We start from the raw sequence: 16021 nt of genomic DNA, 5'->3' as shown, positions 1-16021 counted from the left end.
AGAGTAATAGTGCATGGATGATAACTCTCACCTCTTTATATTCTCTGTCTTAAAACTATACATTCACACCCTTTGACAGATAACTTTGCACGGCTTGGCCACATGACCTGTTTTAGCTAATGAGACTTGAAGCCAGCAGAGGCTTATAATGTGTTTTGGTAATCTGGCTTGTTTCTTACACTCTAGTGATAAACCACATCATGAATTTGTCCCAAGTGGCTGCTGCCCCTTCATGATAGGCCTCAGAACAAACACATTTAGAGCAGATCTAACACAACCTATAGCCTGAGGCAGGCCCAGCCAACTCACAAACTGAAGTACATATGCCTGGCCAAGCCCAGCCTAGACCAAGAGGGCCTACAGACCCGGTGTGAAAATAAACCTTTGGTAAACTCAATAAAACACTGGTTGGCTATGTAGAACTGTTGGGCGATGGCTGATCAATATACCCAATAGTCTCATACCTGACAGTGTATCCTGAAGCAATCAGAAAGAAGAGATTCACATAGGAGGATATTTATCATAGCAAGATTTATAAATAACAAAAACTGGAAACATTCTATCATCAAATAATGGAATGAATCGTTAAATAAGCTATAATCTAGCTAGACTATTAAATATTTGAAGCTATTAAAAATTACATTTTTAAATAACAAAGTATGAAAATGTTAGTAATATTTTAAGTTTAAAAAGTATAAAGAGCAAGATGCACTGTTTAAAAATATCTACAAGTAGAGAAAAAGATCAGGTAGAAAAAATAATTCATTTAAGAAATACAAATGCTTTCCTGTGTTAAATATTATACTAAATACTATACTTGGAGGAGTTCCTGTCATGGCACAGCGGAAACAAATCCGACTAGGAACCACGAGGTTGCAGGTTCTATCCCTGGCCTCACTCAGTGGGTTGAGGATCCAGCATTGCCATGACCTGTGGTATAGGTTGTAGACATGGCTTGGATCTGGTATTCCTGTGGCTCTGGCATAGGCTGGCAGCTGTAGCTCTGATTGGACCCCTAGCCTGGGAACCTCCATATGCCACGGGTATGGCCCTAAAAAGACAAAAAGACAATAAATAAATAAATAAATAAATAAATACATACATACATACTACACTATACTATACTTGGAATAAAGAAGTAAATAAGATAAGCATGTTCCCTGATTTCTTGAAACAGTCTAGTTAAAAACAGATATTCAAAAATAATAGGACGGAGTTCCTGCCGTGGCTCAGTGGTTAACAAATCTGACTATGAATCATGAGGTTGCGGGTTTGATCCCTGGCCTTGCTCAGTGGGTTAAGGATCTGGCATTGCTGTGAGCTGCGGTGTAGGTTGCAGATGCGGCTCAGATCTGGCATTGCTGTGGCTCTGGTGTAGGCCGGCAGCTACAGCTCCAATTAGATCCCTAGCCTGGGAACCTCCATATGCCACAGGAGCAGCCGTAGAAAAGGCAAAAAGACAAAAATAAATACATGAATAAATAAAAATAAAAATAATAGGAGTCCCCATGGTGGCTCAGTGGTTAATCAATCTGACTAGGAAAGAAAAAAAAAAGACATAAAAATAATAATCATACATATGTAACTGCAAATTATGATAAACTATTGAGAAGAAATTGCTAATAACCCCCAGTATTTATTTCTCCCTTCTTGCTCAGTACTAGAGTCCCTGAATTTTATGTGCCTAGAGCCACCTGGAAGAGACTACACTTCCCAGGCTTCCCTGCTCCTAGTTGGGGCCACGTGACCAAGTTTAGACCAATGGGATTTAGCTGGAAGTGGTGCATGCAACTTCCAGTAAACATTCTTAAAAATAAAGGGCTTGCTTTTCCCCCTTCTTACCAGATGGAGCAGCTATTTTGGACTATGATGTGGAAGCTTCATGCTGAGATGGCAGAGCAACAGAACTGGTGGACCCTGGGTTCTTTGGCACTGTGGAGCCACTATTGGCCCTAGTACACCTACAGAGCTTCTACATGAGACAGAAATAAAATTCTACCTTGTTTAAGCCATTTTCATTTGGGGTTTTCAGTCATTCACAGCTGAACTTAATCCTAAATGGCATAGCTATGAAGGAAAAATGAAGGATTCAATGAGAGTGTCTAAGAGAAACATTGATTTTGATGGGTTTCAGGGGTAGGTCCTCTGAAGTAACTTTTAAGCTACAACCTCCCTGATGCCTGGCCAGGAGAGCACCAGGTGAAGGGAGATGGGGTCAAACTCCTCAAGGCAGGGGAAATAAAAGATGAAACTACTATGGCTTAAGCCTGAATCACAACAGGAATAAGCAACAAACTTTGGGATGTTAAGACTGCTTCTACAATGAATGAATGAGAATGAAAGCAGAGCACTAGAGCCAGTAAGTACATTGGCTCCAATATTAGAATCTCTATTCTGACGAGCAAAAGATCACATACGCATGTCAAAAATGAGAGAGGAGAGGTACACAATGAGAATGAACCCTGTTAAAGAAATTAATAATTCCCTCTACACTTCAGTATTACTAGGGTTTAAAATAGTTGGATTCACTGATTAGAGTGGTTAATATACCATGAGAAGAATGTCATCAGATTTTTAAACGCTAGCCATCCCTGGAACAGACAAGAGTTTGGTGTTAAAAATTTTTTTTTAAATGATGTTTCTCATCTATTTCTGATTATAAAAAGGAAACATTTATTGTGGAGAGTGTAGCAAATATATGCAAGACCATAAAAAAAACTACCTGTAAACTCATCACCTCTCAACAACATTTTGTACTGACAGTGTTTTTATACACACTTACATGGCTACTTCCATATATATACACAACACACAAAAATGGGATGGTAATGCATATGAAGTTGCATATGTTTTTTCATTTATTTTATCATGAGTCACCCCTATGTCATTAAATACACACACATACACACACACACACATATTTTGCTTTTTAGGGCTGTATCTGCAGCACATGGAGGATCCCAGCCTACAGGCTGAATCAGAGCTGCAGCTGCTGGCTTACACCACAGCCACAGCAACACAGGATCCGAGCTGCATCTGCAACCTACACTGCAGCTCACAGCAACTCGAGATCCTTAACCCACTGAGCAAGGCCAGGGACTGAACCTGCATCCTCATAGATACTAGTCGGGTTCATTACCACTAAGCCAAAACGGGAACTCCTGAAACCATAATTTTTAATGGCTATATAACATACAATTTATTTAGCCAATCAAATCTGGGTTAAAACTGAACTAAAACTGTTAACCACAAATTAAAGCCCTCTGGATCAAGAAGATGACTTAAAAAACTGCCATGGGGAGTTTCTAAATACAGTTTGAAAGCACTGGAACCATCTAGCCAAGAATTCACTGAAATTCACTGAGTTTTAGCCATGAAAGACACTCAATAAAGACTATATTGTCCCAAATGGAGTGCACCACTTCCTAATTGGTCTTGAGAAAGAAACATAATAAATATCAAAGACTGAGGTAGTAATAACAAATAGGAACTAAAGTGCCTCCTGCAAGAATTAGTTGACTATCTGCAAAGTTTTATTTTTTTAATAAAGCAAAATAAGAGAACATATGCATTTATTATTTCTATAATTAAGTTTTCAAATGGATTTGGGAAAATGATTATAGAAAAATGTATACAGAAAAAGAATGGAAACAAATATGACAAAGGATTAATAGCTATTAATTCTGGAATATGACATTCTTTGAATTTTTCTGTATTTAAATTTTTTCTCACATCCAAAAAATTAATATTATATTAAAATATTAGTCATGTGAGTAAGGTAACTCAGATTTTAGTTATTAAAGTAGAAGGAAAATTGGCAAGCTTTCCCAGAAGCCAAGTGGCTCTTTTGAGAAGGAAAAACAAAAAGCTGGGCACACAGTATTAGGAGTTTGTTCTAAAATAAAACTATTTTAAACAAAATATCAATGTGTCATGTTGGAAATAAGTCTGAGCAAGGACTAGGTTTTGAACTTTTTTTTTTAGGGCCGCACCTGCTGCATATGGAAGTTTCCAGGTTAGGAGTCGAATCGGATCTATAGTTGCCAGCCACAGCAATACCAGCGCCAAGCTGCCTCTGGGACCTACACCACAGCTCACGGCAATACCCGATCTTTAACCTGCTGAGTGAGGCCAGGGATCAAACCCACATCCTCATGGGTACTAGATGGCTTCGTTACTGCTGAGCCAGAATGGGGACTCCTAGCTTTTGAACTTTGTAGCTGTGTTTCCTTCAAGCACTATCACATCTAAAAATGATATACTTTCTGTTTCATCAAAAAGGTTGTTTCAACAGTTAAGCAAATACTTTAAAAACTGTAAGACTGTATTCTAGTTTTTGACACTAGTGTTCTTTGTACACCTGAGGTTTTTCTGATTCTAAACCCATTTTTTAAAATTCTAATTTCTAAAATCCAAATTAGATTCAGATGACAGAGTTTGCCACTTGATGAGAATTCTTACTGAACATAAATGGTTGCAATTTTCTATTAAGTGAGGTTCCTAGCAGAAAAAAAATTAAAAAGTTACAGAAATAAATCTTTACGCCAGCTCTTACAAAAATTTCAAATAAATGTTAAGTTTTTTAAATGGCCCCATTTTCCCCAAATGTAGTTTGAGGTAGTCTTAACTCTGTGACAGTATCCCCCACCCCCTATTCCACTAATCAATTCTCACCTTCTTTCTCTGCTGGAACACGTGAATTTTTCAGCAAAAGTGACTCACTCATTGGCATCTTGTCAAACTAACCCTGACACTATAAGGAGGCTCAGCACTAACAGAATTCGAAAGCTAGAACATTTTTCACTAACACATCATTTTGACGTTAGAGAATTGAATCATTTTCTGAGCAAAATACATCTAACAAACTCTGTGTTTACTTTTCCTTACAGATTGTTCTCCACCATGCTACCTCCTCCCCATTTCAGTTTGGCAATTCCCTAATCTAAAACACCTCCTGTGTCTGAAGAAGACAAGATGGGCTAATGTAGAAGCAATAGAACAGGAGAGGGGAGAAAAAAGCAGTTGTTCACTCAGCTTGGAAAAAGATTCTATTCTGAAACATTAACGGCTCGTATCTATTCCACATAGTTCTTAAAACTTATTTTTCCTCTTAGTTAAATGAAAACACAATACATAATATAAACATAATAATTTTAAAAAAACCCCCAGGAATAAAATACTCTTATTGCTATTATTTCACTAAACACAAGTTTAAAAAAAAAAACAACACAAAAATCAATCTTTGAGAACTACATAGCTAAAAATCTTCCATAAAACGTCCTTAGCGTGAACTGTCAATTGCAAATCACCTCATTGTTTTGGTTCAAACATTCACCTACCCCAAGATAGAAAACTGCCCCTTTTAACCAGAGGGAAAGGGGTGGGGAAGGAACAAGAAAATAAAACATTGTCAGATTACCACAGATGCTCACTTATAGCTCTATCGTCACACTCCACCTGGTGGCAGGAGCTGCCTGAATTAGTGAAGTAGAGGTCATTATACAAAAAATTCCAAAGACTACTTTACAGATATCCTTGGTTTAAAAAAAAAAAAAAAAAAAAAAGGCAAGACGTGATGTTATTTTTCTTGTCCCACACAGAATAAATCTAACAAGGCTCTGCCAAAGTTTTTTCACATAATAGTAGGCCACTATCAATAAAGATTAACACAAAAGAATGACAATAATCAGAATGGGAGACCTACATATAGAGCAATCTACTTAAAACCGTTCTCTCTACACTAAGTTAAATGTCATCTCAAGCTTTTAAAGCAGGTAACAAGGCACATCCAGCAGCCACAAGATTTTCCATCACATACTCCCACTAACTTTCTTTGCCCCTATCCCCTGTGGGTAAACTACAGAGTTTAATTAACTCAGTTAACAGCAGCCTGCCACACTGCTTTTAGATATCTGCCAGTAACATATACCCATGGGATACTCTAGAAACTGATTTCAACCAAAAATAAAAATAGATAAACAGAGCTCAAACAAAACTAAAACTGAGTCTGGCTGCCCACACTTATTTTCACACATGAGGAAAAATAGCAGTTCTCCTAGAAGCCTCGAGCAGACATATCTTTAGAACACAATGTTAAAAATATGCCCCCCCCTCCTTTTTCCCCTACCTGTTTCTCACTCAAAGCTGTGATTTTGGCTTGAAGTTCATGAAGTTGTTTCTTTAAATCAGCATTCTGATTGGAAAGAAAAAATATCTGTGAGAAAGATATTTCATTTGTTAACAGAATAGTAGCAAGAAGACTTTATGATGAAGCAACCTTAAGCATTTAGCCAATCATATCTGTCATCCATTAAACTGTAGTCATATTACCACCACCTAGTGCATAAATCCTAAATGTAAAGCTGCTAACACTAAAACAGGGGTGAGCTCCTTTACAATTGTTTTAAATTATAAGAAGTTTTATATTTTAGTATCTTGTACTATAACAGCACTCCTTTCTACTAAAATAATTATTCTTCATAAGAAAGTACCAGTTGACAGAAAACCTAAAGCTCCACTAATCAGACAAAGCAGGAAAATGGAAGTTATAAGTATGAACACACTGCTTAAAGGCATGCTTAAAGGCATTATCAATAGAAAGAGGTTTTCCTCTGCTTGCCCTCTCCCTTATTTAGAAGAGTACATTTGTTATTTTAGCCTAGATTTGAAAAGCTGTCAGTGCTGCAACTCCTTAACACTGCATCATTCGAATTAACATACTGACTACCAGGGCAACTTCTCAGTTCTAAAATGTTAGGAATCAAAAAAGAGTACTATTCTAAATGAGATACACTGAGCACGCTTGCCTTTTACTCAAGTGGGAGAAAAATCCAAAATTAAAGTTTTCAAAAGCTTAATGTAACAAGATAGCCTACTTACTAGTGGAATGAATACCACCCGAGAGAGACAGACTACTTCTCCTTCATCATTTCACAAGTGATTCTTTCAATTCACCCTGCCTGGTCTTCAGACAGGGCCAGAGATACATCCTCCCCTCTGTTTACTCCACGTGGTCTTTTGTATGAGAGTATGTGATATAAGGCCTCGCTAATGAAACTACCCACAAGACTGTCTAGCAAATTACTGCCCCCTCAGAATTTTCACATTAAAACTGCTCTGTTACATGATGGCCAGCTGTATAAGAAATGCTAAAGTTTTCTAGTAATATTTCAGCTGCTGGCAACATAAGTTATGATATTAAATATAAAAGAACCTATTCATCTAAGGTCTACTGCCTCTTGGTTCCCTAAATCTAATTTAAATTATAATATATTTTTAAAAATTAAAATGGAGAAGCTTCTCAAAGAAGTTGGACTGTCAAACAGAAGCTAAGTGGCTATCAATGCCAGCACTCAGTCAATGGATTGTGTTAAAAACAGCAGTTAAGCCACTGTGCGCAAAATTTGTAGAAGTGAGTATTATTTCCCACTTCCAAAAATAAATCTGCCTCAGTACCATTCTTCAATCCAAGAATCTATTTTACTTAACTTTACAATGAGGTATGTATGCTATGTTTAACAAGCTAAAACAATTTATATGTGTGCAAATACACACACACCCATCAATGGGTCTAGGTGTTCTGTGAACAGATTACGAGTAAACAAATACAAGGGAGAAATTCTGGGAATGTCTGATAAATACTCTCCATACTTATGACCACTGTCTAACTGCTGCAAAAGAGTCACTGCCTGAACAATAAATATAATCACTGAAGACAAAATAATTTTTTAGGAAGGTTTCTCTTCAGGGACAGAGAATAAAATGCCTAAGCCAAAAAACTCCTACGAGGAGTTCCCATCGTGGCACAGTGGTTAACGAATCCGACTAGGAACCATGAGGTTGCGGGGTCGGTCCCTGCCCTTGCTCAGTGGGTTAACGATCTGGCATTGCCGTGAGCTGTGGTGTAGGTTGCAGACTCGGCTTGGATCCCGCGTTGCTGTGGCTCTGGAGTAGGCCGGTGGCTGCAGCTCTGATTCGACCCCTAGCCTGGGAATCTCCATATGCCGTGGGAGTGGCCCAAGAAATAGAAAAAAAAAAAAAAAAAACTCCTACGAGTCTTTAAAGAAAAGGCAATACTTAATGGATTATTATATAAGGCTCTTTAAAATCCTTGTTAAAGGCTCTTTTAAAAATAAAATTTTTAAATGCTTTTTAAAAATTATTCTAAAATTCTTACACTGGTCATGGTAGGATGTTCTATATTATCAACTATGAGAATATAGTTTCTCATAGAAACTATTCTATACTACAAACTATGAGAAAATAGTTTAGTGTTCTGTACTATAAACTATGAGAAAATAAAACTGATTCTGGGCCATATTCAATAATTTTGAGACTACAGAAAAGCCTCACAAACTCTGATTTTGAGTAAGTGGATTGCAGAAATGAAATTTAATCTATATGTAGAGTATTAACTCTCAATTTTTTCCTCAAAATACTCAAAACAACATAAAAGCAAAGTAACAGTAATGAAGATGAAATAAATAGAATGAATTTTTCTTAGCTCTTAAAACATGAAGAATGTGCTGAAAATAATTGCTGTTAGAGATGAGATAGTTTTGAAAACCTAAGAATTGTTTATATTTTAGTATTTTATGGCCATTTTATTTTATATTATTTTAAATTAAAAATTAAATGAAAAAAAAGCAGTATTTTACCTGTGGATCCTGCTTCATTTGAGCAACCAGTTTCTGATAATAAAGAGAGAAAAAGAGCCATCAGTCATACATATTAACTCACTATGGCTAATCAGGCCTGGCCCCCCAAATCTACAGTTTTAAGTCCACACAAAAAAAATTTCCAACACCACATGAGAATATAGCAAAAGCTTCTGTAATCCATATAATATGTTAAACACTCTTAACATTAAAAAAAAAATCAAATTACCACCTTATATTTGAAATGAAAAGTTTCCTGCTGTGAAACAAATCTGGAGACAGGGTGGGGAAGGGGAGCTTTTAAAAGACAATCTAAACAAGCTGGATGCTCCAAAAGCCAAACATCCCTTTAAAATGTTGTCACTGTCTCGAGTCCCAAACAAGGCCTGGAGAAAAGCTGCTCCCATACAACGACAGGCTTGTTTGTACACAGCAAACAGATCTGGCAAGTCTGTTGGTGTGGTTTACAGAAGGAGCCTAGTGTCAGATGTGACTCTGCCACTGTCTTCTCTGTGGGGGAGGATGGATGTACCCAGAGCAGCAATGCTCAGTATTTCAGTAATGAAGTGAAAGATCAGTAATGCAAAATTCTACCTACCTGGGTTCCTCTGGGAAGGAGAGTGCTACCAGAATACTGAATGAGAAAGACCTTTACTTGGGAAAATGTAAGTCCAAAAAATGAAAAACAAAGAAAAATGGATGTCAACTGATCTATCTCAACTTCTAAAAGCATTACTGCCCAAAGGTAATAACCAGGCACAGGAGAATTTGAAGCACAAAGGAGTATCAGAAGGCTGAATCCTAAAAGTATCTGGGAATAAGCTGTTCCCCAAGTGAGTTTTTCACATAACTGGAAAATCTGTACATCTCTTTGGGTGGCAAGACACTTTTAAAGTTTTTAATCATAAAATAAAACCTTTCTAAAATATATATTTATTTGCCTTATTAAATAGGAAAAAAGAGCAGCTTTTATTGATACTCAGAAGTATGTTTACATCAATATACTATTCTGCAAACAATTCAACAAGGTCCCTACAATAAAGGCCCAAAACTGCTGTTTTAAAGCATTCTTGCGTCTTGCATTTTAGTTTTTCAGACTACTTAACGCCAAGCAGTAAGTTAGCAAATCTTTCTATGCCTCCCTCTAACAGCCCCTGAACCCCAATTCAAATTTGCTGCTTCGTCTGTGTGATAACACTCAGTGAACTAATTCTAAGATGAGCGAATAGGCTGTAATAACCTCAGAAATCCCCTTGAGTAAAATGTGTAATCTTTGGCGAATGACTTCAGACATTTATTCTAGCTTGTCAAAAGCCTTACTTCAGGTGCTAAGATACATTCTGGACAGCTGAAGACTGCCAACATGTCACCTTCAAATATACAAGGTATATGTTACTGGAGCCTACGTCATATACGACAATGATAACTCTTCTATGTCCTGGTCTTAATCTATATTAACAGTAATAACATACTTTCCAAGAGCTCAATGAAAGAGAAACACAAGGTTTTTTATATATACACATTTTTACTAATGCAGCCTAAAGGCTACTTACTAGCCACATTCTTCAATAAGAAAAGTCTTTGGCTTTCTTTTCTGATTTGGTTACCAGAGAGTAGACAACTACACTAAAGTTGCCTCTTTAAAGCTGAAAAAGATTTTCCTCTATGATACTGGAATTTTAAAACTGATAACCAAACTAAGTCTCTACCTCTGCAGGAAATAAATAAGCCAACTTTTCTACCTATAGTCAATCAAGCTGAATTTTAGACCATTAGAAGCAGGATAGAACAAGCCTGGCAACTTAACTAGACCATACCAACCCCAAGTAACTGTAGGCTGACATTGTGTGTTATAAAAGTTAAACTTACTTTCTATTGTAAGAATGCAGCAAAATTGTATTGCAATAATGCAGCAAAATTCTATTGCAAGAGTGCAGCAAAATTCTACTGCAAGAATGCTAGGGTTGGCAAACTATAGCCCATTGTTAAATTCAACCAACCACCTGTTTGTGTAAATAAAGTTTTCCTGGGACATAGCCACACCCATTCATTTACATACTGTTTATGGCTTTGTCTGTATAGCAGCAGAGCAGAGTAGATATGACAGAGACCATAAATGATTCCCAAAGTATAAATTACTTGACCATCTGGCCCTTTATGGAAAAAATTTACTAATCTCTGCTTTATACCATGTATACATGTAAAGTAAATACTCCCAAAAGGTTAAATATGACTTTCATCAAATCCACATAAGAACGATCAAAAAAGCAATTTCTCAAAAATGATGAGATGCCCATCACAGGGCATTATTATTTAAACACTCATTCAACATCAACCACGTGTACATTGCTGTTTTTTAAATCATCTTCCTGTCCATAAAAAACAAAAAAATATTTCTATAACATCAATTCCAGGTAGTTTCATACCACACTTTCTATCCAGTAAGCTAATCTTTGGCCCTAATTTCATTCTCTAAGTGGAAATGATGAAAGGGTAGCTTCTGCCGCAATATTTAGTCAAATGTGTGATATGGCTTTGGCCTTAGCTTAATAGCCAGTGTCTGCCTACTTTGATGTAATTTCTGGCATTCCTGAACTTGTCATCATCAGTGATCACGTAGGTTACTGCATAACCAATCAGAATAACAATATCAGATTTATAAGCAAGGCATGTCACTTGGATTTACTATTAATATGTCAATTTTTTTACATAGGTAAGTATTTTAAATGTAACAAATGAAATATATAATTTATGTTAAAATATTATCAGCCAACACTGATAAACAGAAATGTTTATGTAACAATCACTGTTTTGTCATAGTAATAATTGTTTTGTTACTGCAAAATGAAATGTTGTATAACAATTTAAAAAGCTATTAATTTTATACTAAAAATAAATAGTTAAATATACAAGAAAATAATTAATGTGAATATTAAGAGAATGATAACTTTAGGAAAATAGATTCTTTTTGAGTCAACATAATTTTATAATTTAAATTAGATTTTAAAACAAACATTAAATTTTTTATAATCATAATTTTCATAAACTGGTATGCTTGAATTAAAAATTTTAAACAAAATATTTAAGATTCTATTTAATTTTTAGTAATTTAGTCTCATTTAGACCAGGAGCCTTTCAAGGAAAGTTTTATTTGAAATCATTCATGTCTTTTGAGGATGAACAAAAAGCATTATGTTAACTTTGCCATCTCAAAATTTCTTGAGAGGAGGAATATCTCCAAAAATCACATATAACTTCATGAAATTATCTTTGATGCATGTAAATTTCAGATTGATTATTATTCTCCAGAAATTCATTCTGTGATGATGTCACCTTTGAATAAATCTTGAATTTAACTGTTGTCAACTGCCATTCAGCCAAATTGGGTGTTTAACACACCTCTATGCTAAAATACTTTCAACCAGGGGAAAAGACAAGCTTATTTCTGCAAAGAGATTTCTGTTCTCCTCAATTAGTACCAGAAGCAAGGCCAAATAAAATGTGCATAACTTACACTGCATAACAAATTTCTTAAAGCTACCACAAAAACAAAACACACCTCACACAGAGAAGCCTGTCTATACATGGCAAATGCTAAGACTACTGCTGAGCAAGAGTTTAACAAGGTCCAAAGCCTCATCAGGGATTTCTGAACATACAGAGACGATGTAAAAAGTATATAGATAGACAGACAGATAGATAAATAAATAGATAATTATATTATATATAAGCATTTTTGAAGCTTTCCTATAAGTTCTACTCCACCCTAATTCTGAGTAACTTGCCCAAGGTGTTCTTTCAACAACTTTAGAAATTAATCTTATTTTAGACTACTCAGATAAAACAAGGGAAATCATACCTAAGAACAAACACCTTCAAAAAAGTTCCTTCTTCCTCTCTATTCACACTCTGAACATTCAAAAGTAGTCAATTACTCACTTTCACTTTTCTTTTTTTCTAGTCTTTTCTAGGGCCGCACCCACAGCATATGGAGGTTCTCAGGCTAGGGGTCGAATTGGAGCTGTAGCTGCAGGACTACGCCACAGCCAAAGCAACGCGGGATCTGAGCCTCGTCTGCGACCTACACCACAGCTCACAGCAATGCTGGCTCCTTAACCCACTGAGCGAGGCCAGGGATTGAACCCACAACCTCATGGTTCCTAGTCAGATTCATTAACCACTGAGCCATGACGGCAACTGCCCTCATTTTCACTTTTCATTACCAGGGATTATATATTTCTATTTGTGTGTACGTGTGTCCTGAACCTAGGACCATATCCAGCTAACATCTAGAAAAGAGATAATGAACAGTGATATTTTGTTTATACAATAAAAGCTAACGATTTAGTTAAGGACAGCTTTTTGTTTTGGTTATAGGTATATTAAATAAAATCCATTCTATTATATAATACATATTTTATTAATATAATTATATTACATAAAATAGTAATTACTAAATTTTTTGGCCATTCCTGCAGCAGGCAGAAGTTCCTAGGGCAGGATCAAACCTGAACCACAGCAGCAACATTGAGTCCTTAACTGCTAAGCCACCAGGGAACTATAATTATATTTTATTTATATATTTTAAAGGTTTGATTACTCTAGGTACCTGAAGTAAAATGTAAGAACTGTGAAATTTGAAATTTAAACACTGGGGTTCCCATAGTGGCTCAGTGGTAACGAACCCAACTAAAAATCCATGAGGATGCAGGCTCAATCCCTGACCTCACTCAGTGGTTTAAGGATCTGGCATTGCTGTGAGCTGTGGTGTGGGTTGCAGGCACTGCTTGGATCCCTCGTTGCTATGGCTGTGGTACAGGTTGGCAGCTGCAGCTCTGATTCGACCCCTAGCCTGGGAACTTCCATATGCCACACCTGCAGCCATAAAAAGACAAAGGAAGAAAGAAAGGAAGAAATTTAAACATCTGTGAAGGCAATCACACTTTCTTTACTAAAGACTGGAGTCAAGTAAAAAACTGAGTTATGAGTAAAAACTTCAGTATACATGGTAGTCAATTTAAACATGTCTGGTTATTTAAATATGTAAGTTAGGTCACAAGAACAAAGGCCCTCAGATGAGCCAAAACCATGAAAAAAGAGAGGTCTTTTTTTATATATATAACTTTCGGTACATGGATGAAAAATAGGCTTAGTTCTTTTCTGTGGAAGAAATGTCAGGAATATTTTATTAAAGTTCTCAAAAAATTATCAGAGTCTGTTAAGTACTAATAAAAGGCAAATAACATGACTCTTGGACAACTGACTGAAAGATGATTAAAAACTCTACTCAAGGAGTTCCTGTAGTGGCCCAGTGGTTAACAAATCTGACTAGGAACCATGAGGTTTCGGATTCGATCCCTGGCCTTGCTCAGTGGGCTAAGGATCTGGCATTGCCGTGAGCTGTGGTGTAGGTCGCAGATGAGGCTCGGATCTGGTGTAAGCCGGCGGCTACAGCTCCAATTTGACCCCTAGCCTGGGAACTTCCATACACCACAGCAGCGGCCCAAGAAATGGCAAAAAGACAAAAAAAAAAAAAGCTGTACTCAAAATCAGAAATGGTCTGTAATAATTTTAGCCATTACTTAATAATATGATGTGGGAGAAGCCACGAATGCAACATACCTGGTGAACCTGAATTTCCACTTTAAGAGCCTCCTGTAGAGTCTGCAACTCCATCCTCTACTTTCTCCACTTTTCTTATATCTGTTAATTCTATAGTTTCTTCAGCCTCTGTTTAAAGTAACAAGCTCCTCTTCTCACTGCAGCTGTAGAGATCATAAAATGTTTTGGGTCACTATGCTGGGCAAAAAGAAAATATACATGCTAAATAAAATAAGTTCTATTAGTCAAAAAATTAGTCAACTACACATAGAACAAGAAATTTCCCCAGATTTCTTTCCAAAATGAGTAGTTTTGTACTGAATTGGTATCAAAACTTTCTGGGTTTTATTCTCTGAACCTTTCTCTACCAAACACTTCAAATAAGTAAGAAATGGGAGGGGAGAGGAATATGTTTAATCTGGTCATGAAAACATCTAAGCACTTACTACAGGTCCAGCACTATGCTACAAAGTACTTTCTGAGGATTCAGAGCTGAACAAGACCACTTCCGTCCTGGATAAGCTGGGAGCCTAGAGCGGGAGAGGACGACCATCCAGCACATGCTGTTCTTAGGAAGAGACACATAACAACAGTGTCATACATTTTTAAACATCACACAGAGCGAACTGGGGAGGGAGTTCAGGGTCTCTGAGGGGTTAAAGAAGGCCAGAATACTCTCACTTGGATGGACTCTCGCTCTGTTGAAAAAAACAGACTTAAAATGGGGGGAATTTCTGGTATAATTTAAAGGTTTACATTTAACAAATTAATACTTAACACAAATACATTGCACTGTAACTGTGCTTTCCACAAAGTTATGACAGGGATGTTCAAAAATAAATCTATCATGCACAACAGATGAGGTGGTCTGGAAATGAACGTTTCCAGCTTTACAATGAAAACCATCTTCTTTTCAAGCCTGCTGGCGCAGCTCTTTGGCTGCATGTATAACTGCATATGGAGATAATGGCAAAAGTCTACACCTGTGAATGTGACCCTTCCTATTCTGCTCTGCTCATCACTACTGCAATTTAAATTAACTCAGTGGCTAGCTTATAATTTTTTTTCTTGAGTGTGGCCTTAGACATGATTTTATGTACTCTCCCTGAAGCAAAAGTTTATTTGAATAAATGTAAACTTTATTTCTTTCTCCTTTTTTCTTTGCACCTATAAAAATTTTAGTTAGAGAAACCTTTCCGTATTCTTATACTGAGGAAGGGAACAACCAGGACGCTAGAAGAACCACTACCTCTTATGGCAATTCAATGAGATTCATCACCTTCACACTTTCTAAAAATTATTTATCTACAGATAAAGTCCACAGTCAACCTAAGTCTTCTTAAAACTTTAAAACCTGATTTAACAGAGTTATAATGAAATCATTAACAGGATGAATTTGTGTGAATATTAATCTTCACTGTATTTGTTTAATCTCACTAGGCTTAAAATATCACCGGCAACCTCTCCCTTAGGGGGTATATACTATGTTACATAATATTAAAATACTCTAACCTTTAAAAAGAAAACAATAAATTTCAAAAGTATAAAATTCCTTCAAACTTACATTTGTGGAGGCTAGGAAAAGAATTACTGTACAATGATTACCTCAGCCAAAAATGTTCATGAAGGTAGTTATGTTTAGGAAAGAAAATGTGGAAAAGGAGACATATTTTGATAAATAAACCCAGGTTTTTCGGCTATTTATTGTCTTAAAAAAAAATCTCTAAACCTAGAATAAATAAATATCAGAATCATTAAGTTAC

The 16021-nt window shown here is 36.3% G+C and overlaps 1 protein-coding gene across 10 annotated transcripts in view; it reads right to left on the bottom strand.

The window, feature by feature from the left end:
- The window catches only part of PHF21A (PHD finger protein 21A), a 201361-nt gene that overhangs the window by 149572 nt on the left and 35768 nt on the right, over window positions 1–16021 (bottom strand). For all 10 annotated transcript variants that reach the window (XM_047775905.1, XM_047775901.1, XM_047775896.1 and 7 more), the window contains 3 exons: window positions 14280–14422; window positions 8658–8690; window positions 6128–6193 (listed from right to left, as the gene is read on the bottom strand). In XM_047775905.1, coding sequence (XP_047631861.1) covers window positions 6128–6193; window positions 8658–8690; window positions 14280–14333 — 153 coding nt within the window. In that variant the 5' untranslated portion in view covers window positions 14334–14422. The remainder of the gene's footprint in view (window positions 1–6127; window positions 6194–8657; window positions 8691–14279; window positions 14423–16021) is intronic.

The sequence above is a fragment of the Phacochoerus africanus genome, chromosome 4, assembly GCF_016906955.1.
Source record: "Phacochoerus africanus isolate WHEZ1 chromosome 4, ROS_Pafr_v1, whole genome shotgun sequence".
Lineage (NCBI taxonomy): Eukaryota > Metazoa > Chordata > Mammalia > Artiodactyla > Suidae > Phacochoerus > Phacochoerus africanus.
This window is presented reverse-complemented; position numbering and strand designations above follow the sequence as displayed.